At 44.8% G+C, this 21452-nt stretch overlaps 2 protein-coding genes across 4 annotated transcripts; one reads left to right on the top strand and one right to left on the bottom strand.

Annotated features, from left to right (window-relative positions):
• Window positions 1-138: 138 nt before the first annotated feature.
• Window positions 139-15605, bottom strand: AP4B1 (adaptor related protein complex 4 subunit beta 1). Of its 3 annotated transcripts, none has more exons than XM_081915256.1 (11): window positions 15480-15605; window positions 13471-13618; window positions 11459-11683; window positions 8908-9038; window positions 8381-8528; window positions 6558-7054; window positions 4807-4890; window positions 3807-3910; window positions 2729-2936; window positions 2141-2425; window positions 139-1906 (listed from the first exon to the last, which is right to left on the bottom strand). In XM_081915256.1, exons 2-11 carry the CDS (start codon window positions 13581-13583, stop codon window positions 1479-1481), a joined length of 2223 nt encoding a protein of 740 aa, XP_081771382.1. In that variant the 5' UTR covers window positions 13584-13618; window positions 15480-15605; the 3' UTR covers window positions 139-1478. The 3 variants fall into 3 exon arrangements, with proteins under 3 accessions (XP_081771382.1, XP_081771380.1, XP_081771381.1); XM_081915254.1 differs by lacking the exon at window positions 15480-15605 and adding an exon at window positions 14736-15469; XM_081915255.1 differs by lacking the exon at window positions 15480-15605 and adding an exon at window positions 15314-15469.
• DCLRE1B (DNA cross-link repair 1B) lies at window positions 15582-21199 on the top strand. The gene is made up of 5 exons (XM_081915257.1): window positions 15582-15717; window positions 16998-17197; window positions 17290-17455; window positions 18470-18652; window positions 19820-21199. The coding sequence occupies exons 2-5, from the start codon at window positions 17009-17011 to the stop codon at window positions 20932-20934; spliced, it is 1653 nt and encodes a 550-aa protein (XP_081771383.1). The 5' UTR covers window positions 15582-15717; window positions 16998-17008; the 3' UTR covers window positions 20935-21199.
• The last annotated feature ends 253 nt before the right edge of the window (window positions 21200-21452 follow it).

The following is a 21452-nucleotide window of genomic DNA, read 5'->3' as shown; positions in this document are numbered from 1 at the left end:
TGCCGCGCCGCCGAAGCACGATTTCTGTTCTTATCCTGAAGCAAAGTTCTTAACCTGAAGCACTATTTCTGGGTTAGCGGAGTCTGTAACCTGAAGTGTATTTAACCTGAAGTGTATGTAACCTGAGGTACCACTGTGCACTAAACAATATATTTATGTTTCATTTTATATATCAATTTCCATCTATAGTGAGTAAAGTTTGGAGTGCAAATACAAATGCAGAACTCTGTTTAGTACTATTTGTTCTGTGTCACAACAATGCAATCCTATACATGTCTACACTGTTGTAAGCCTCAATGAGTTCAACAGGGCTTACTCCTAGGTACGTATATGATTACACAGTCTGAGGAGGCTTTCAAGATCCCAAATAAATTTTACCACCATGTCTGAAAAGATTTTTCATCAGTCATTTATTACTTTTGTTGTTCAGTATTTCCTGGCATTACCTACGGCCAGGTTTTAACACCCCACCCCACCCCCCGACCATGTAGTCAGTAATGTTGTATTGTATTATCAGATTTTAATGCTTTATCCAGAGTCATTTGTGGGTTAGTCTTTTCTTTTTATGTTTTTTAATAGGCATGTGTAAACTGTGCTCAAATCATAGCCATGAAGTTTGCAGGTAAAACTGCAAGAGTGGCTATACGTATCTTAGAATAGATAATCCGTCCCAGAGATACATGTTCCTATTTAGACCGCTGTACTTTTGTGCAAAAGTGTGTGTACCTCAAATTTGGTCTGAAGATTCCCCCTCCCCCTTCCATTTCTTTCCCACTCAAGCTTCCCATTTAAACGGTTCCACCAATTCTTTCTGCTAAAAAATGTGCATAACCTTTGCGGAAGGTTCTACAATCGATACCATAGGGCTGTGACCACGCACCTATCATAGTGCACCATTTCTGTACACGTTTCATTCTGATTAAATATTCCTCATCCCCTTCTATCAATTCTGAATCCTTTGGGGAAACATGTGGCTCTGCAACATTAATGGGTGAATAGAGTTCAGGGGAGTAGAGACTGGTGGGGGAATGAGGAGAAAAGGTAGTCTTAAAAGAGGATCCTTCAGCACTTTAAAGATGATTGATGCATCAAACCCATTGCTGGGAATGTGCTGACCCCTTTAAACTATCCAAAGTAGGCCCAATCCACTCTGAAAGGCAGCTTACAAAAGATTCTCAAAATAAAAATCACTCAAATCCACTACGAGAACCAAAGTAACATAAAACCAGCATTCTTCAAGCAGCATTCCCCACCCTCTTGTTTGTTCCTCTCTGGTGTCAAGCCAAGTGGCAGCTCCCACCAAAATATTCCAAGATAAGGGAGTGGGACTGAGCATCTGGATCTTGCTCAGCCTGCGAGGAAGCATTCCTCTCCTGTACAAACAGTTCATAAGAGCTGCAGCATAATTTGAAGAATGCCATATGCAAACAGACTTAAGTCTCATCCTATTCGTGACCCGTATCAGTGGTCTGAAAGAATCAGGATGTCAATCCCGCCACTGTTCCCAACACAGTCTTCAAGACTGCAATGAAGGCCTGCAGTGCCTCTGGCTTGTTTTCACTCTGCTTCACCAACATTTGCATCTCTGCAGCCCCCACTTCAAGTAGCAGCTCAGTCAGGAAAAGGCAGCCTGTATCATCCTGGGCAACAAGGTAGGCCTTCCACAGCGGGGAACCAGCCTTGCTCATAGCAATAGTCTGGATATGGACAACCTGAAGTGCAGCCTGTACAGTGTCTGGCTGCACGGTCTCCTGCCAGGGAACAGCTTGCTGGCAGCCCAAACCCAGGTTTAGCCATGTCCTCTCAAACTGCTCGGCAGTCATGCACATGCTTGGTCTGAGAATCAGGCTGCTCGAACTGGTGTCGACAGAAGGAACCTCCTCTTCCTTTTCTGGTATCAGGGGCTCTGAAAAAAAAGAGGAAACAAAAGCCAGAGTTAGGCAACACAGATCACTTTACATCCCAGCATGAACATCAGAACTGTAAGACACTTCACAGCCCATACTGAGCAGGGCAAAAGAACAGCATCAAGCAAACAGTGTCAGATGCTTAAAGCAGCATCATTCAACAGAGGGTCTGGTTTTCATTCAGGAAAACAGAGTGTGTAAAGCCCAGAGGAACGGGCAAGTGAATCCATTACCTTCATCCACCGTTGTGGGATCTTCAGAGGGAGAATCTGCATGGGGAAGGCCAGTAACCCAGCTGGCTGTCATGGCTGCCCATTGCTCTTTGCCATATATAGGCACCAGTGAGTTAAAGTCAGAGGCCCACGCATTCACAGAGCCTTCAGCTTGCCCTTCCAAGAACCTCAGAGAGTGATCAGATGTAGGGCTGCAAAGGATCCCTTTCGCTTCCTCCATGCCAGCTTGCAAAAGACGATAGTAGAAGAGCGCACGATCCCGAACTGCCATGTCTCTCTCCTCCTCTGGATGAAATAAAGATGCGCTGTTTTATTTTTATTGTGCACCACGACACAGACTTTTTATTCATCACAGCCCCTAGCGATTCCATGCTAAAGAGCTGCATAGACCTCTGCCTCTATACAGTGTGTGATTCCCCTTACCACCTCTGGGTATATGATACTGGCAGTAAGGGAAGCAAGGAAAGAAATGATTCAACGTACAGAACTGCAGAGTTTGTCAGACAATTCTCAATACATCGCATCCTCATGAGAGATGCATTGGCCTATTTCTTAATACAGCAGACATCTTGGAAGGCTTGTACTTACCTATGCAGTAATAGAGCAATCGACCCAACATGTCCTGACACTCAGCTGGACGTCCTATGAAGAGCCGCACCAAAGCTGTTAGCAGTTCCAGCTTCACAACCGAGAAGGTCTCTGATTTCACATTCTCTACAAAATCCTCCAAAATATAGGGGGCATTGGGGACTCTCTCTCCATGTACCCCCAGCAGCCAGATCAGTGCTTGCTTGCCCTGAGAAAAAACCAGAATACTTCACAAACAGGGCCACACTATCTCACTTAGAACCCCTTACTTATACCACCAAGAGCTAGTGGCATAAATGCTCACAGACCGTCACAGAGAATGGTGGGTTGAGCAGATCTCTGCAGAGTGAAGTGGGTTCAGACACTGCCTCACCCGGTAATTCAAATCCCATATACTGCAGCCCTTTTGATTTGAAGATTCTGAAAGTGTATCCACGTTGCAAAATGCAACTCTGTCCTATGGTTACCCCTTCACCCAGTTTAAGTTTACACACTACTGAATCAAGTGTTTGTCTTGCCTGCCTGCTCCTGCACACCTAGCTGTGCCAACTGCTTCTGAGTTAGCCAAATGCTAAATATTTTCTTCCCTGCTTTCTCACTTTAACAAAAGGTGGAAGGATACCCTTTTTGGCCCTTTGCTTTCAGATCAATGCATAACTCTAGAATGGTTTGATCAGGAGCCCTACCTTGACTGAATTGGAAAAGCAGAGGGGTTACATAGAAATATTCCTGTAAAAGACAGGTGCAGCTCAGCTTACATTTCTGGAGCACAATACAAGTTGAAGTGCCATAGTTGTTGTTTTTTGCAAATAGACCACATATTTGCACTTCACCTAACAAGGAAGAGATAGTGCAGACCTCCTACAAGACAGAGGGCAGGCTGATACGATCCCAGAATGTTTTGAAATTAGAACCTGGATTTCCCAATAGCATAATCTTAAGGGGTTTTCATGGACAATTCTAGATTCCAAGTTGTATTTCACAACTCTCGTGGCTCATGTAAGACTCTAACAGGCCCTCAACTGAGTCATTCCATCAGTACCATTCTCTGCCAGACACAAAAAGACATTCCCCTTACCTCACTGTCCTGGATGGTCTCCTCGCAGCCACCCAAAGCCTGGGACACATTCTCTATACACTGCGGACACAACCACACCAGGTCCCGGAACACCTGAACTACAGCTACAATGTGGGGAGAAAAATATTTATGAGAACAATTTATATGAGCTTTTGGCCCAAACAGAGGCCTCCAAGGCAGTTCGCAATAGTAACAATTTCAATACTTAAAAAACAGACGGCATTAAAAGCCAGAATAAAACAGTTAAACACAAAACCATAGCAAGCAAGATTAATACACACTAAGATAACAACAACAATTTATTACTTGTACCCCACTTGTGACTGGGTTGCCCCAGCCACTCTGGGCAGCTTCCATCAGAACATAAAAACACATAAAAAACTTCCTGTTACAGGACTGCCTTCAGGTGTCTACAGAAAGTCATAGTTGTTGATCTCTTTAACATGTAACGGGAGCCTAAGTTCCTTGAGTTGGCAAAGCCCATTTGACAGCAAGAAACCAAGCCTTAGCATCATCAGTCTTGTGGAGACTGATTGTGTGTGTGTGTGTGTGTGTACACACACACACACACACACACAATTTTTAACTTTTACAAACATTTTAGCCAGAAAAACATAATCTTTACAAAACTACAACACTGATATATGGAAATTATCCTGGCCATAGCATTCTGCTCCAGCTTTATGAACACTTTCATGTTTCATCTGCATGGTTTGGGGTATTTGTTTCAAGCAAACAATTCTTCACACAACCCAGATACAGCAAACACTGTTTTCCAGTTTACAAGCAGGTCAATGTGGGCTGAAGTCTAATCTATCCAGCATCTGTAAGCACGTGATAATTTGAAGAAAAGGAAGCAAAGAGTGATCACGTGAAAGAGGCACAAGGAAGGAATGGTACAGTGATGGAAACTGCAATGGAGATAGCACAGTTGTGTTCTGTACACCACCAAATGGTAAGGCGGAAACCAAATCTCAATCAGAAGGGTGGAGATAGTTACCTGAAGTTATATGCTCCTGCTTCAGCTCAAGGAGTTCTGTTAGGATCCTCACACACTGCTCTGTGTAGGTCCTTGCAATGTTGCCTGTTAAGTCCACAAAACAACCCAAGCTTTGGTTAGGCAGCTTCAACTCAAGCTTTTATCCAAGTAACACCACTGTAACGTATTCCCTCTATGAGAGTTGAGATGGAACAAGAAGCAGTTTTATTTCTTCAGTCACAATTATTTAGTTTTCTCAAACCCAAGCTGTCCTTTTTTTTCCAGTTTGGTGCTTGAGCACTCAGCCAGAAAGATGGGAAGTGTCCCTGGAACACTGCTGTGCCCAAGCAAAGTAGCTGACTATTCAGACTCAGTAGCCCAAACTAGTACCATTAGTACCTCCGCCAGTGATGTATAGACTAGCACTGAATGAAGCTCTAGCTCCCTGCCTGAAATGCATCAACAGTACTACCATCACTTTTGTAACTCAACAAAATGCTGGAAGAAGAAGAGAAGAGTTTGGATTTGATATCCCACCTTTCACTCCCTTTAAGGAGTCTCAAAGCGGCTAACATTCTCCTTTCCCTTCCTCCCCCACAACAAACACTCTGTGAGGTGAGTGGGGCTGAGAGACTTCAAAGAAGTGTGACTGGCCCAAGGTCACCCAGCAGCTGCATGTGGAGGAGCTGGGAATTGAATCCGGTTCCCCAGATTACGAGACTACCACTCTTAACCACTACACCGCACTGGACATGTGGGCGAGACGGTTTGATTGGCAGAGGTGTCCCTCTAACCAGGTCTGCTAATCTCTGGGGCCAGTGCAGAATGAGCGGGTGCAGGATCCACTCTATCTCAGCTGGCCCTGCTTCTCTCACACAATGGCATCATCAAGCCCAAGTCAGGCCTGATCGCTGCACCAGGTAAATAAAATTGTTTGCCTACCCCACCCCTTTTCCAGGCGTGAGTGGCAGAACTGTGGATGTTGGTGGCCCACCACCGTTAAGTTGGGTTGCTCCCTGGGCAGGGTTTCTATTGCAGCCAAGAAGGGACCGATTAGCCTGGCCATAAACAGAAAAGCAAGAAAGGGAGAAGATTGAATAAAACTGAAATGCAGAAAACTCAGCAAAGAATTTCTGGGCATAAATACTTAGGAAGAGGAAGCTGATACCACTAAATTGGGTTCTTGCCAAGAATTTTAAAAATTCAGAAGAATAACACATCCCCTACAGGCCAGAGAAATGCTGCTGTTAGCAATGGGGCAAATTCCAACAAGATGAGCCTTGACTTGAATGTTGTGTCTAATCCCTCAAATTCCCAACTACTTAGATCAGAACTAAACAGTTAAATAAAGCTGCAGTCCTCAGACTAGCTCCACTGAACACTGACTAGCTTCTGAGTAGACATGCACAGGGCTGTGCTGTTCCGTTCTCATTGAACATGAGTAATGTTATCCTGTATACTGTTGAGAATTCATTTCCACGTATTATCAGAAGAATCTCAGATGAACTTTATCAAGAGAAGCAATAAATGTTTGTCTTTTCAGCAGCATTGCTGAAATCACTGGTAAACCTCAGCAAGTTATTTTGGACTACATGGCTTCAAGACTTCAACCATGAAACTACTATGGAACAGATTGTTTCACTTATTTCTATTCTGAGGGTCTTAATCTTTTTCTCAGTTTCTAAGGCGTTGGCAAATAAAGCATATGTCCTTCTGTCACCCAGTCTTAGAGAATATTTATATGCATGGAGGAATCCTGCTAGCTCACTTACCGATGGCAAAGATTGCCCCTTGTGCAAGCTCTGCTGACACGTCAGTGCAGTAATCTCTTAGTTCCTCCAGTATCTGTGGCACATTTTCATCGTTTACCAGCTTGCACAAAACCTCCATTTTCTGGCACTTGATATAATGCGGTTCTGAATATGAGCAGAAGAACTTCTTGTAGTGGCTACTGAAATGGCCGGGAAGGCTGTCTAAGATCTGGCGCACATGACACAAGGCAGTGAAACAGAGTTCCCGACTCTCAGAGGTGCAAGCAGACAGGAGCGGGCCCTTCACTCTCACCAGCACATCTTCCTGCACGTGCGGAAAGTCTCTGGCCAGCACTAAGAAAAGTTTCGTGGCAGCCATCACCACACTGGAGCTGCTACTCTTGAGATATCCATCCAGCAAGTTAAGGATGTCAAAGAGCTCTTCTTCAGAGCGGGGACTGTAGCGCAAGAGGAAAGTCAGCACTTCACTCTGTCCCCACTGGTCTAGGTCAGGCATCCTACCAAGAGAAGAAACCCAAATCAGTACACTGGCTACTGGAATTGCTAATTGCAATACCTTCGCTTGGCTTCCACAATCTTCCGGCCATTTCTTTCCTAGACTTGCATCTTTACCCACCACTTGTAAGGCAGAGTCTGAGAGACCTGCTGGAAAACTAATTCTGCACTTCCACATTACTTTACAATTTAGGTGTGCAAAAATAGGAGTCTCAACTTATCTACTTGTTATGTTTTAATTAGAACAAGACATTTTCTGTAGCAGGTGTGACAACTACTCTTCCTTCCCTAAAGGGAACTGAAAAGGAGAGAGGGTAAAATAGGTTGAAGAGTTTGGTGGATACCAAAATAACTGCTGCTAATAAAAAACAGGGGGAACTGAGTAGGAAGGAACTGAAGGCAAGGCTGGCTCTTCTGCTCAGTCATCCACATGTTCAACTCTGATTGGTCTTGCCTAGCAGAGTGAGCGGGAGAAGGAATCCATTCATAGAACCCCTTCTCCACTGCAGGGAACTCTCTTGCAATATAAAAAAACCCCAAAATACCTCACAAATATTTAACAGAAATAACATAATTAACCCAAAATATTAAGATTTGGGTTTTCAGAAGGCAAAATTATTGGATGGAAGACTAAGATTCCATACCTATATGCCCTCATGAGATGAACTAAGAAAAAGGTAAGAGTGATTTAGTAGCCTTCAATACTGATACTTGTTAGTTTCACACCCATATACTTGCACAACACATTTAAGTGCAGGAAACTGTGGGGCAGGGCCTAAGCAAGTAATGACTCACATGCTTGAAGAAAACCTTCATAGGAAAATTCTAAAATTATTTTATCATTACATTACTAGCATCAGATTATAAACGGCATCTCAAACTCCCTCCCAAGATTCAAATGTAGGTTCAAAATAATGCCCCCCCCCTCAGCTAATATCCAATCATTCATTCCTAGCAAGACCCACAACAAGCAAGTTCTCAATGCTGTACCTGATATTTCCCAAACTGGATTGCCAACCAAGTATTATTCAGCAGAATCAGAATTTGCAAGGTAACCATCCATTTCCCTTAACCACCCATTTCCCTTATGTAAAATACATATGCCCTTTTTTAAATGATCCACAAGGTGGCTTACTTCACACACAACATACACTAGCACAAATGCACAGCAACAACACAATTCATAAACATTTCCGCAACTTCACACAGCAAGAAAAGGGCAATAGCTGAGTGACATATCAGCATCACCTATTGCTGGGCAGTTGACTTCTGTGAATCTACAAGCAAAGCACAATGGACTTCACAAACTGTTTGGGGGAAGAACTTACCTGTTGAGAAGATGGTGGGCAATGGGTTTGTTGATGACAACTCCTCCTTCGTGTGCCAGGATCTCCTCTAGCGCCCTCAAACAATTCACCACTACAATAGGATCCTGGTCACGAAGCAAACTATATAGCTCATTAACTAGTGCGCCATCTGTAACAAGCATGGAAGTTAGAGAATTTCCCCAACTCTAATGCAATAATCATCTGCCTAGGAGAGTGCCTCTTGCAAGCAGCGGTGGTGTTATGTGCATGCACATGTAACAAAATAACTCGACCCTCTCAATAGCATGCCAGCTTCTTGCAAAGTACTGCTGCCAAGTGACTGGTGATAGGGAGAGTTCCAACCAGCAGGGCAAATACATTCTTAAAGTGGTATCTTGCCTCCAAGGGCTTTGGGTGCAGTGAAACTATGCCACAGCAGTCATGCTGCGGTCTCTGCATTACAGCACCAAAATGACATGCTCCCGTTTTTATTCTTGTGTGAGTCTGGGGAAAATTAAATAGACTGAAAAATAAGCATGCATATTTACCCACTTCGCAGTCCCCTTGCAGTTTCTGCATCTTAGCACATCCGAGGACAGCGACTCTCCTTACATAGGAGGCTTTGTCTCGCAAACCATTCAGGATTGGCTGTTGGATATACTCCTGTATGCTGGGCATCCTAGGAATATTAAAGGGCCATCATGTTCCAACTCCTCCTAAATCCTTGTTTGTGTATTTTATGTTACTCTGCAACCTGCCATTCATTACATTAACAGACACTGGTGCTTTGCGACAGGCTTCCAATAGTTAGCTAAGACAAGGAAATGGACTTCTGACAGCTAAAAACTTTGGCAGGATTTGGGTAACACTTGTAATGTACTAAAAACTAAGGTAAAAATGGATTAGTTTAAGAAAAATAGAGGAAAATATATGACGCAGTTGAAAAAGATTGAAAATGGAAACCATGGAAGGGTGGAGTCTTAAGGATTTGGGGAATCCTAAATGTTGATGATTATGCCTAATGTTTTAATTTAAATGTGTAGTGAATAAAAAAGATTTCATTTTAAAAAAAGGAGATGGACTTCTGTTCTATGCACAAACCACTTTAAAATGGCTTCAGTCAGATGGGGGGAAGTCACCCCAAAGTACTACTTCGCATGTTAATTCCTTTTCTTTCCACACTTTATTGCATAGTAAGCATTTATAATCCTGAAGCCCCTTGTTGCTTAATAAGATGCAGCTGGCGGTACAATTCCACAAAGCTGATTTAGCTAGACCAGCCCAACAAAACCTTGTAATTAAGGTGGCATCTAATCCCTGGCAAACAGAGCAGTGAACTTTGGCAGCAGAACCCCTCCCTCGTGATGACACAAAGCGCAGTGTGGGAATGTACCTCCTTTCCATTCATCAAGCATTGGATCTGCACCCCAGAACTAGTGAGAGGACCATATTTATGCTCATAAACTTAAGACTGGTCTTGTCATTAAGCCACAGGGATGGGGAAGCCCAGGCCCACAGGCCTCTGTATCTGGACCTAAGGAATCTCCCCAGCCACACCCTTCAGCAGCCCTACTTTGCACCATGCTCAAGTGTTTCTGCCTGGCTGGAATGTGCCCTTGAACACAGACAAGACTTCTTGCTTGTCTGGATATAGGGAAGTGGGATGTGTGTGTTGAAACTAAGCTATGTACAGAGGTAAAATTAATAATCATTGCTCGGCCTACTTTTGCTTCTGGTCTGGGGCATGTGGCCCCAGGAAAGTTTCACAGACATAGGCGCCGACTCCATGGGGCCTGAGGGGGCCCGAGCCCCCTCAAAAATTCGTTTGGGGGGGCTCTGCCCCCCCAATAATTTAAAAAAATTATTACCGTATTTTTCCCTCAAAAAGAGGAAGCGGCTGCTTTCCTGCATTCTGCCTCAGGGTCTTACTGCCCACCCTCCTCTGTTTCCTTGCTGTGTTTGCTCAAACGGAACAAAGAACAGGGAAAGCCCCTCCCCTCCAGGCAAGCAGGCAGGAGGGGGAGAGAGAGAGAGAGAGAGAGAGAGCGTGCGAGCTGGCTGGCTTGGGTGGGTAGGTGAGGGAAAACTTTTGCCTTCCTTTCCTCCTTGCCGTTATACCCCTCCCCTGCATTCTTAGCCAGCTGCTTCTCTGCACACCCCTCTCGTGCTCCTTGTCCGTTCTGTGTTTTTCCTTCCCTCCCCACTTAAAATGTGGTTTAAAAGCATGGATCCACATGGATCCTCAGGATCTTTGCATTGGGTCACCCCAAATTCACCAACAGATCACATAGCATATCCATGGCTACAGCCTGCCCCCCCAAAATCACGCACCCACTGTTGCCTGGGGCTGCAATGGTGCAAAAATGTGGTTAAAAAGCATGGTTCCACATGGATCCTCAGGATCTTTGCATTGGGGCACCCCAAATTCACCATCAGATCACATAGCATGTCCATGGCTACAGCCTGCCCCCCCAAAATCACGCACCCACTGTTGCCTGGGGCTGCAATGGTGCAAAAACGTGGTTACAAAACATGGATCCACAGGGATCCTCAGGATCTTTGCATTGGGTCACCCCAAATTCACCATCAGAGGACATAGCATGTCCATGGCTACAGCCTGCCCCCCAAAAATCACACACCCACTGTTGCCTGGGGCTGCAATGGTGCAAAAACGTGGTTACAAAGCATGGATCCACAGGGATTCTCAGGATTTTTGCATTGGGTCACCCCAAATTCAACATCAGATCACATGTCTGTGGCCACAGCATGAAGCACAAAAATGATACATCATTAATATTCACCGCCCACGGCGGCAGCCAATCGGCTGCCGCAAAGGGCGGGCCCTCACAGGTTCACTTAAGGTCGGGGCAGCCCGGGGCTCGCCCCTTTCGTTCCCCCAGCAGCAGCGGTTTGGAGGTCTTGGGCCCCCTCAATATTTTTTATAAGTCAGTATGGGCCCCCCCAATATTTTTTATAAGTCGGCGCCCCTGTTCACAGAAGGAATGTGGTCCTTGGGTTGAAATAGATTTCCCACTCCTGAATGACACAAGTTCTATTCCCCATAAGGCCAAAACAAGCAGCACCACTCCACTTTGTTACCTGAAACTGCACATGCTTCGCAAGGCGAGGCCCCTAACCATGGGGTTGGGGTCTGAGCAGTCTTTGCAAAGGGTGTTGATAGCTAAAAGAGCCAGATCAGGCTTCAGAGGAGCATATGTGCACATATACAAGTACACTAGCTTTTTCTGAACAATATCGACTGTGGCACTAGCTTTGACCATCTCCATAAACACACTGGACACATCTACACCTTGGGTCATATGCCTGCAAATAAGAGATAAAGTATTTAAGCACAGCATCTATGTATTTCTTATCAGTTAAAGCATTTGTATACCACTTAATTGTTAGAGTTTCTAAGTGGTTTACATAAAGTATCAGCCTACTTTAAACTCCTAAGATATAACAATAATGGCAAGAGACAATAAGATATAACAAGAATGGCATCAGACAATATATAAACTGTAACCAGTTCTTAATCACAAGAGAGCAGCAAGTTTAGCAGGCAAAATTCCAGGAGAGAAAAGGTTTACCTGCATTTGGCCTAATGCGATAAATCAATTTGCAATCCATGTCTCGATCTCTGCATCACAAAACCAAACTAACAGTGCAATCCTAAGCATATCTATTAAAAAATAAATCCTACTGAATTCAATGCAGTTTACTCCCAGGTAAATGTGATTAGGATTGCAGCCTAGGGCTGCGTCCATTAAAGGACAGTTTCTGCAAATTGAAGAAATTGGCAATATGCTGTTTGAAAGGGTATAATGAAATCTTAAAAGCCAGAAAGGGACCCAAACAGAATCTCCAGTAGTTGGGGTGAGTTTCAGGGCTGTGCATATCTCAGTCTCTTTTTAAGAAGAGGAGAAGTAGAATTATGCAAAATAAGAAGTATATGCAAATATAATGTATAGTAACCTCAAGGTTAGATTACTGCAATGCGTTATATGTAGGGCTGCCTCTGAAAGTTCGTAAACTTCAGCTAGTGCAGAATTCAGTGGCCAGGTTGCTCACGGGAGCAAGACAGTTTGAGCATATTACACCAATCCTGGTCCAACTGCACTGCCTACCAATTAGTTTCCGGGGCCAATTCAAACTGCTGGTTTTGACGTATAAAGCCTTAAACAGCTCAGAACAGCAATACCTCAAGGACCACCTCTTCCCATATGAGCCTACCCAGATCCTGAGTAATCTTCTGAGGCCCTTCTTCATGTGCCTCCTCCTTGAGAGGTCAGGAGAGTGGCAACACGAGAACAGGCCTTCTCTGCAGTGGCTCCCCATTTGTGGAATGCTTTCCCCAGGGAAGTTCGCCTGCCGCCTTTATTATACACCTTTAGGTGCCAGGCAAAAACATTACTTTTTAACCAGGCCTTTGGTTGATTTGATTGACATCCTATGCCCTTTTAAAATGTGGGGTTATTGGGTTGTTGTTTTTATTCTGATTATGTATTTTGTGGTTTTATATTTAGATTTTATTCTCTGAGTATAGTGCGGTATATAAATTCAATAAATAAATCATCATCATCACTGTGTTCAGTGATATTTCACATGAACTTTGAGGCACATACGTGCAGAATTTTTATTTGTTTTTTAGAGCATGGACAAGATAACTTAGTCCATGACAGAGTGATAAGAATAGGGAACTAGAAGACAAACAGAAAAAGGCAGTTGTGCTACCTTGTACAAGGTCTTCACCCTCTGATCAGGTTTCTGTTTCATTTCCAAGCAATGGGTGAGATTAAATTCTGTGTTGGAGCTGCATTTTTTATTTATTTGAATAATTCAATTTTTTTTTTGAATAATCTAAAATACTGCTTAATACTACCAATTCTTTCATTTCCATTTCCGTTTAATTAGTAGTCTGCATTTAGTTGTTTTAATTGGCTTTATTGTATGTCAGCATGAGCCTACTAACCAATAAGGCAACAACAACAACAACAACAGCCTTACTAGGGTCACAAGATCCTCAGTTCATACACATCTGAGCAACTAAAAGGACCCAGCATTTTGGGAGCCCCAACTACAATGCCCAAGTAGCAGTCCAGGCCACAGACCTGATCACTCGCTGGATAACATTCCTGTAGCGGAGACGGTCAGTTTGCACATGAGGGTTAGACAGTGCTCTCTTCAGCTCCTTCACTGTATCCTCTGAGCCTAAGTATGGCATCTCTGATGGACTCCTAAACACCTAGGGAGAAAAGACTGTGGAGAAATCTGTAGTAAGAACAGAGAAAGAACCCTGCCAGGTCAAACAAGGGGCCTAACTTGGTACAGAAACCTGTTTGTCACAGTGGCAGAAGATAAGGATAACAGCTCTCTCCTATTATTGGGAAGGGCTCTGGCTTAATGATAGAGCACATGCAAATGGTGCCAGATTCGATCTCCAACATCTCCTGGTAGATAACTCTGAAACTCTGGAGAGCTGCTGCCACTCAGTATGTAGATGATACTTACTGAGAAAGGTGGACCAATTGTCTGCCTCAGTAGAAGGAAGTCTCTTATGTTCTCAACAAGACAAAGTCACACAGGGAGCTTTACTGAGTGGTTTTTAACCCTGGCCTCCTAGGTTCTAGTCCATGAAATATCCTTCCACATTCTGGGAATCAGTCTTAGAAGTAAGACAGGTTAGAGTAATCGTGAGCCATTTGGGAGTGCTAAACTAGAACTGGGCAGATCCAGGTTCAAGTCCCTACTCATCCAGGAAGCTCACTGGGTGACCTTGGGCCAGTCACGCTCTCTCAGCCTAACCTACCTTGCAGGGATGCAAAGATTAAATGTGTTTTGGGGGGAGTTAATGTTCTGGTTTTGTTCTTTTTATTTGTGCTTTTACCCTGCAGTTTTATCTTGTGAACCTCCCCGAGATTTTCGGATGGAGGGTGATATATAAATGTAATAAAAAATGGAGAATGCGTATGCTGCCTTGAGCTCCTTGGAGGAAAGCTGGGGTGTAAATGCAGTATGCAATAATAAAGAAACAAAACAATGTTCTCCTGCAACTGTCACTCAGAAGTACCGCAGATGCCATACAGCCAAAACAAGTTCTATCGCCCAATAATTTGCAGCGGCTCCCCAGGCTTTCAGGAGAGGATTTGTCCCAGCTCTACCCAGGAATTTCAGGGGTTCGACCTGGGACCCTTTCTGTGCGTAAAGTGTGCCTTGGGCTAGCGCCCTTCCCCGCGCTCGGAAGCCTAGCAGTTCCAGCGCAGCAGTCAACTTGCAAGGCCCTGGGCTTTGCCGGAGAGAAGGAAGCAGCCGCCAGGTGGGGCGGGAGTCGGGACATCGGCTCCGGCCAGGGTCGTCGGTCGATTTCCCCACGTACCTTGGCGCGAGTCTCGCCCGCCCTCGGCCGCTCAGTTTCTCACCGACCAACAAAAGGGGCCGGCGTCTTCCTGGTTCTCGCCCGACTCCTTCCGGGTTTCGGCCTCCATGAGCGCCGGGTTAAAGCGTCGTCGGGAACGAGCGCGAAGCCGAGCGGAGGAAAGCTCGCTTGCACTTTAAACCACACTGGCTTCCTGGCTTCTCACGCTTTGAAAAAGGCTCCTGTGTTGGAAGTGCCCTCAAGGCGAAGAAGAAGCAAGACTTCTCCCTTGTGAAATGCCTACCTGTGTTGGTCTAGGCTTTAGGAAATAAATGGGAGCGGAACGGCACAGTGATGCCTAAACTCTGGGCGCGTTAGGCGGGTGGAAACTAGCGCTTCAAGAAAGAAGCATATTCCCTTGTTGTTGTTACCATCAAGGATAGTAAAGCCACAGCTATACTAAAACTCTGCAATTTCTCCATTGTTCCTTACAGGCAGCTGCTCCCTCCTTGCCCTCCCAGAGGGGATCCGTCCCCCAAAATAACCAAGGGAGTTCGCCTCCAGCCAGCGGAATTCCCAGCCAGATTTCTTTTACGCACCGAGTAGCTGAACAAACGGCTGCTCGGTAATAAACGCGCATCTACTCCTGCGCGCGTCCCCAAACTGTAGGACACGGGGCGTTTGCTTCCTAGCAAGCCGGTCTCCACCAGAATGTGGCGCAGTCCTGTTTCCGTTTCGCAGAAAGCGCTGTGTTTCTACGAATACCTTGGCGCCTTGGGAGCGGGAGAGTTGTCTTGATTTCTTCGGCGGGAAAATCCGACGGTGCAGAGGGCGATCCGAACGGCGGGGAGCCTGGCGATCTTCCCTGCAAGCAAAAATGAAAGCAGCTCTCCAGTACCGGCGCTCCGATTCAACCCGCTGACTGCAAAGCATTTTAGCAACGGGAGGGAGACGCCCGTTCCCTTTCCCTGCTCTCTATGCCGAAGGCCTACAAAATAGCACAGTAAGCTCCAGTGGCGTAGCGTGGGGGGTGCAGGGGAAGCCGGCCGCAACATCTGGGGGGTTAGGGGGCGCAAATCCACGGGTTAGGGGGCACAAATTACTTGCCTTGCCCCGGGTGCTGACAACCCACGCTACGCCACTGGTAAGCTCCCTTTACTCCTCGCTACAATTTTTGGTTTTCGGGGTTGGAGACAGGACCGCGAGAGCTCCGAGGCGAAGTGGGCAAGCGTTTCTGGGACCAGATGCGAAACGTGTATTATTTTATAAAAATGTATGCATTGCTTGATTGTAAAAAACCAAAACCCTCAAAGCCGTTTACAAAGATAAAACAATAAATTTAACAATAATTTAAAACTTTGGGAAAGTTACAAGAGACTAAAAAAAGATTAAAACTTTCTTAGCAGCCAGGTAGGCTTGTATAAATAGAAATGTTTTTAACAGGCGCCGAAAAGAGTACAGTGAAGGTGCCTGCCTGGTATCCATAGGCAGGGAGTTCCAAAGGGTAGTAGGTGTCCTTTGTACCATCACTCCGGTACAGTTCCTTCCTGTAATTTTAGAGTCCCCCTTGCAACTATCCTGCTTCCTCATCTTACCTGCTGTTGCTTCTCAATCCAAATTGTTAGGCCGTCATACTAGTTTGTATCAAAGTTCTATCCTATGGAGCTCATATTCTTATAATCTTATTTGTCAGTCCTCTCCCCAACCTTTCTCATTCTCACAGTCTGGCCTGAAGGATGTGGTAGCTACCAAAGGTAGCTGTTTGTGACTCATTTGCATCCTGTTGTGTTGGATGAGTTTTAGTTGGTAACGCTTGAGGATGTGAACAAGATGCTTGGTTTGTTCCGAGCAACCACTTGGCCCCTTGCCCTTTTGCCCCTCGTGGCTGATAAAAACTAGCAGAGGGAGCACACCTGGATGTGGCAGTTGATGAATGCCTACTTGTGAGAGAGGCCTTGAAGAAGACAGTGATAAAACTACGCCTTCACTTTCCCAGAATTTAGAAAATTAAGTAATTACCAGCTGCTAAAATTTAGTAGAACTTCTGAATACATTTAAGGATCAGGTTGCAAGCACCACTATTCCAACCCCTGTCTCTCCTTTTATCTCTTTATTTGTGAATCTTTATATTCCTGTTAAAACATGTATCTCAGATTTTATTTCTTGTTGATCCAATTCTATGGCCATTAGTAGTTTTATTGATGCCCCCATCCACCCTTGACTTTTCTGAGGTGGTTGTTTGTTTGTTTTTGGTATTCAGAATTTCCGCCTTTCTTTTAACAGGAGCTGGACTGATGAACGGAACTCTCATCGCAGGCACACCCATTGCGGTGGATTTTTGGAATATCAGAAAAGCTGGGAGGGCTCGTTTGTTCTTTCTTTCTCACATGCACAGTGACCATACAGTGGGGCTTTCCAGCACGTGGAACCGACCTATTTATTGTTCTCCGGTTACTGGTCGAATTCTGCATCTTAGACTGAAGGTAGATCTTTACACACACGTGTGCGATCTTCCACCACTTTAACTTAGGGGATGCCTACAGTTGACTCTGCCATGCCTTCATTCTGTTTTTAGGTGCCTGAAAAATGGATCTACCCTCTGGAAGTTGGAGACAGCCATGTCCTGGCCTTAGATGAGATAAAGAGAGAGACTATGACTGTGACCCTGATAGATGCTAACCACTGTCCTGGATCTGTCATGTTCCTTTTTGAAGGTTACTTTGGTGTCATCCTTTACACAGGTATGTTGATGAGAGACATCTAACATTTTCCTTTGTGCTTTTTGCTACCTCTTTAATATGTTTCTCAGCACAAACACCTTGCCTATTTCCAGATATTATTTTTAAAATTACATGCTTATATAGATATGAAATACATACAGAGATAGATAGAACATGGAACAAAAACATGGTTTCCAGCTAGGTAGCAAGCAGACCTTAGTTTCAGCAAGTTGCTGGTCTCATGTGCCTTCCATATCCTGGGACCGGTAGCCATGTTAGTCTATTGAGAAGTCGGGGGCTGGACAGAAGAGGAGGAGTGGTGGAGACAGCCTCCCATCCTGACCCTTCCAGGGAAGAGGAAGAGCAAGACAGTATAGATTTACAACAGTGGTTTGTGGCAAGTCGCAGCTCAGAGGCAGATGAGGGAGAAAGTTTCTTACAGCCCTTTTTTTATTTCAAACTTTACAGAGAAAGTCTATAGAACCCAGCCTTGTGGATAATGGGGTTGTTCTGAGTGAATCTCCACCACCCCCTTCTCTCCCACTTCATCATTCATCATCATCACCACCTCTACAGGTGTTGCTAAGTGCCCTCTGTCTTTGAGCTCTTTGCTCTCCTACTTTTAAGGACCACCAGGTTCTGGGAGATGGTGGGTCTGGAATGCTTTCTAGTGACAACGTGTCAGCCAGCTGCTGCTCTGGCTCTGCCTGCTCCTCCTCTATATTGATATATTGCCCAGGCCTACTAGCCACACATGGTTAATAATAATTACTATTATTTTCTTTTTTATACCCCACCTATCTGGTTGGGTTTCCACTCTGGTTGTTTCACAAGGGGGAACAAAGCAATAATTTTAGACTTGAAATTTGTATAGAAACAGTTAATAATAAACTCTGCTGCAGCAATGTCTTCCACAGTAACCAAAGAAGCTGGCTTTGTCCTTAGCTTAGTCCTTTGGAACTTTAACCGTAATTTCCATTTTAACCCTTCAAGTGGCTTTCCCCTGACGGGTATGTAACATCCGTGTCTCACCAGGTGATTTCCGCTACACTCCCAGCCTGCAACAGGAACCAGCTCTGAAGAACTCAAAGCTTATCAGCAGCCTCTACCTGGACAATACCAACTGCCACCCCGATATTGTCATACCATCCCGGCAAAAGGCCACTGAACAGATCAAAGAGGTGATCAGAGCCCACCCCCATCACCAGGTTAAGATTGGTAAGCAGTCCTAATAGGTTTGGAAGACGTTTCTTAAACTGGGTGAGGAACTCAAGGCCTTCCAGGTGTTGCTTAACTATAATTCGCATCCCTGATCTTTGGCCATGCTAGCTGGGGCTGATGGGAGCTGGAGTCCAGGAACAGGTTCACCATCCCTATGTTGGTTAAGGCACGGTTTCAAAACTACTGAATAGAAAATAGAAGAACAGGGTGGCTAACACACTGGAATTTTCAATGGCTGTTCAGAAAGGAACACAAGTATAGACCTCATGGAGCGGTTCCCAAACTTTCTCCCCCACAGACCACTTGAAATTTGCTGAGGGTCTTTATGAACCAAGTAAAGATTTTTCATTTTTACAGACATAACCACAGACTACCTGGATTTGTGGACTGCTGGTGGTCCTTGGGCCACAGTTTGGGAATCCTTAATCTTAGGGAATTAAAGAAATCTTACCTTTTTCAAATGAAGTTTACAAGCACATTTTCCCCAAATTCATATGTGAAAATAGATACTGTACAATGAATTACTCTGAAGGATGTGAATCCATAAAATCTGGATGATAAATTCATAGCTGAGTTTAGTAGCGCAAGGATCATTAACCACTGGGGCAGGCACTCACTTGGGGACAGGCTAGAATTACTTGGAAAATGTACACACTATACAGTCATACCTCGGGTTAAAGTCGCTTCAGGTTGAGCATTTTCAGGTTGTGCTCCGCGGCGACCTGGAAGTAACGGAATGTGTTGCTTCTGGGTTTCGCCACATGCGCAGACTCTCAAAATGACGTCATGCGCAGAAGCGGCAAATCGCGGCACACGTGGACCTAGGTTGCGTTCTGCTCGGGATGCGAACAGCACTCCGGAACAGATCCCATTCGCATCCACATACATTCCCAAAGAATTATGGGCACTGTAGTTTAAGGGTTGCTAGGAATGATTATTCTCTGAGAGGTAAACAATAGTGCCTAGAATTCCTGAGGAAAATATTGTGTTCAGAATGTGCTTTAAAGATATAGTGTATACACAGCCTTGAACTCCAGAGTAACAGCTAAGCTGCTGCTGTATCAGAAGCCCTGAGATTAAGGTACTATTAGCTGCTGAATAAACTTCACTGTGCCTCATGCCGTCTGGCCTTTGAAATGCTTACAGTTCTTTGTCCTCTTCTAGGTACTTATAGTTTAGGAAAAGAGTCGCTGTTGGTGGAACTGGCCAAGGAATTTGGCACCTGGATTGTGGTAAGTCCCCAGAAACTGGAACTTATGAAACTGCTGGAGATGGAGGATGTGTTCACCTCTGAGGAAGGAATGGGTAGGATTCATGCTGTGGATTTTTCAGAAATCCGCCAAGCAAATATGAATTGCTGGAACCAGAGCCATCCGACCATAGCTGTTCTCCCTACCAGCCGGCCGCTGAAGTTCCAGCACCCTGACATCCACATTGTTCCCTACTCAGACCACTCATCTTTCCAAGAGTTGCTGGAATTTGTAGCTTGGCTAAAGCCCTGCTCTATAATCCCGGTGGTAAAGAAAGAAGAATGTCAGGTGTATTTCCAACAATACTTGACAGCTAAAAACTGCACACCACTGGAGTCCAAAGTCCCCGAATCAGTGAAAATATTCATGCAGCAAGGAATCAGTAAGTGGGAAAGGCCCTCCAAACAGCTGAAACTGAGTATCTCTCACCATGTACCCAAAGGGGTTTGCTTTGACCCCCCAGAAATATGTAGCAGTGAGAGTGAAAATGGCTGTGATGCAGAGGTTTCCCAGCAAAGCAGCCCAGAGCCCATGGAGAAATCTCTGCTTTGCTCTGACTGTGTTGAGGAGGAGCAAAAAGACATAACGGCAAAACAAGAAAATCTTGAGAGCCAGAGAGCAATAACGTCTGAATCTACGACATCTTCCAAACTTCAGCTGAAGGGCAGTAGTGTCAATCAGTGTCAAAAATGCCAGGCAACTGTGACATTGAAACACACAAATACATTGTCCTGGTTTGAAAGGGATGCAGAAAGAATGCTTTGTTCCTCTGTAGGCAGTGAATGTATGGGGAATCTGGCCTTGGAGAACCATGTACCCTCAACATCACATGCTGCTCAGATTGATACACATGACCCGTTCGCCTCTCCAGCAGATGTAACATTCCAGCCTGTCGATAAACAGGCTCCCCAAGGTCTCCTTCAGGAATATGATTTATCTCCGCTCAACATCCCAAAGCAACTTTCTCTCCAACACTTCGACTGGCAAGTAGATAACTACTTGAAAAGGAAAAGACACAAAATGGAATAACGAGGAAGGCAAATCTGCAATTGGAATAGCAGAACTAGCAGCAGCCAGTGCAAGGACATCTGCTAATGCAAAAGGGCTTCTCTCAGTTCCCCCCCTCCCCAAATTGGCACTGAGTGGTGAGGAGAACCCCAATAACAGTGTGTGGGGCAGGGGAGGGGAGGGAGAAGCAGAAATGCTTGCAATGATGGGAGCGATCACCTTGACACTACTTTGAATTCCACCCACTTGTTTTCTAGTAAAGTTTATTTTCTTCTGAATTAAATAAAAGAGAACTGTGCAAAACTCCAGTAGTGTATGGTTGGTATATAAATTTCAAGATAGGACAGTTGTATCCTCCTCAATACTGCTGGGGGAAGTGGTCTCATACTTTATATAAAAGGTCTTATTGCCCATAAGAGACACTGGTAAAATCAGTGTTAAACTTCTGCATCAAAGTTTGAGGCTTTGCTTATTAATTCTTGAGGGTTATCAACATAATGATCAAAGCCAGCATGTGCTCTATCTTTACCTTAGCCCAA

Source organism: Podarcis melisellensis (assembly GCF_964234715.1).
Source record: "Podarcis melisellensis genome assembly, chromosome: 6".
NCBI lineage: Eukaryota > Metazoa > Chordata > Lepidosauria > Squamata > Lacertidae > Podarcis > Podarcis melisellensis.
The sequence above is the reverse complement of the archived record's forward strand: the minus strand, read 5'-3'. Positions and strand labels throughout refer to the sequence as shown.

Bases quoted from the DNA above. Each gene is read 5' to 3' on its own strand.
- DCLRE1B (XM_081915257.1), top strand. From the start codon at position 17,009: ATGAACGGAACTCTCATCGCAGGCACACCCATTGCGGTGGATTTTTGG. The intron at 17,198-17,289 runs GTAGATCTTTAC...TTCTGTTTTTAG, and splicing joins TTCTGCATCTTAGACTGAAG to GTGCCTGAAAAATGGATCTA. The intron at 18,653-19,819 runs GTAAGCAGTCCT...GTCCTCTTCTAG, and splicing joins CCATCACCAGGTTAAGATTG to GTACTTATAGTTTAGGAAAA.
- AP4B1 (XM_081915256.1), bottom strand. From the start codon at position 13,583: ATGCCATACTTAGGCTCAGAGGATACAGTGAAGGAGCTGAAGAGAGCA. The intron at 11,684-13,470 runs GTCTGTGGCCTG...TCTTATTTGCAG, and splicing joins GTTATCCAGCGAGTGATCAG to GCATATGACCCAAGGTGTAG. The intron at 9,039-11,458 runs GTAACAAAGTGG...TAATATTCCTAG, and splicing joins CGAAGCATGTGCAGTTTCAG to GATGCCCAGCATACAGGAGT.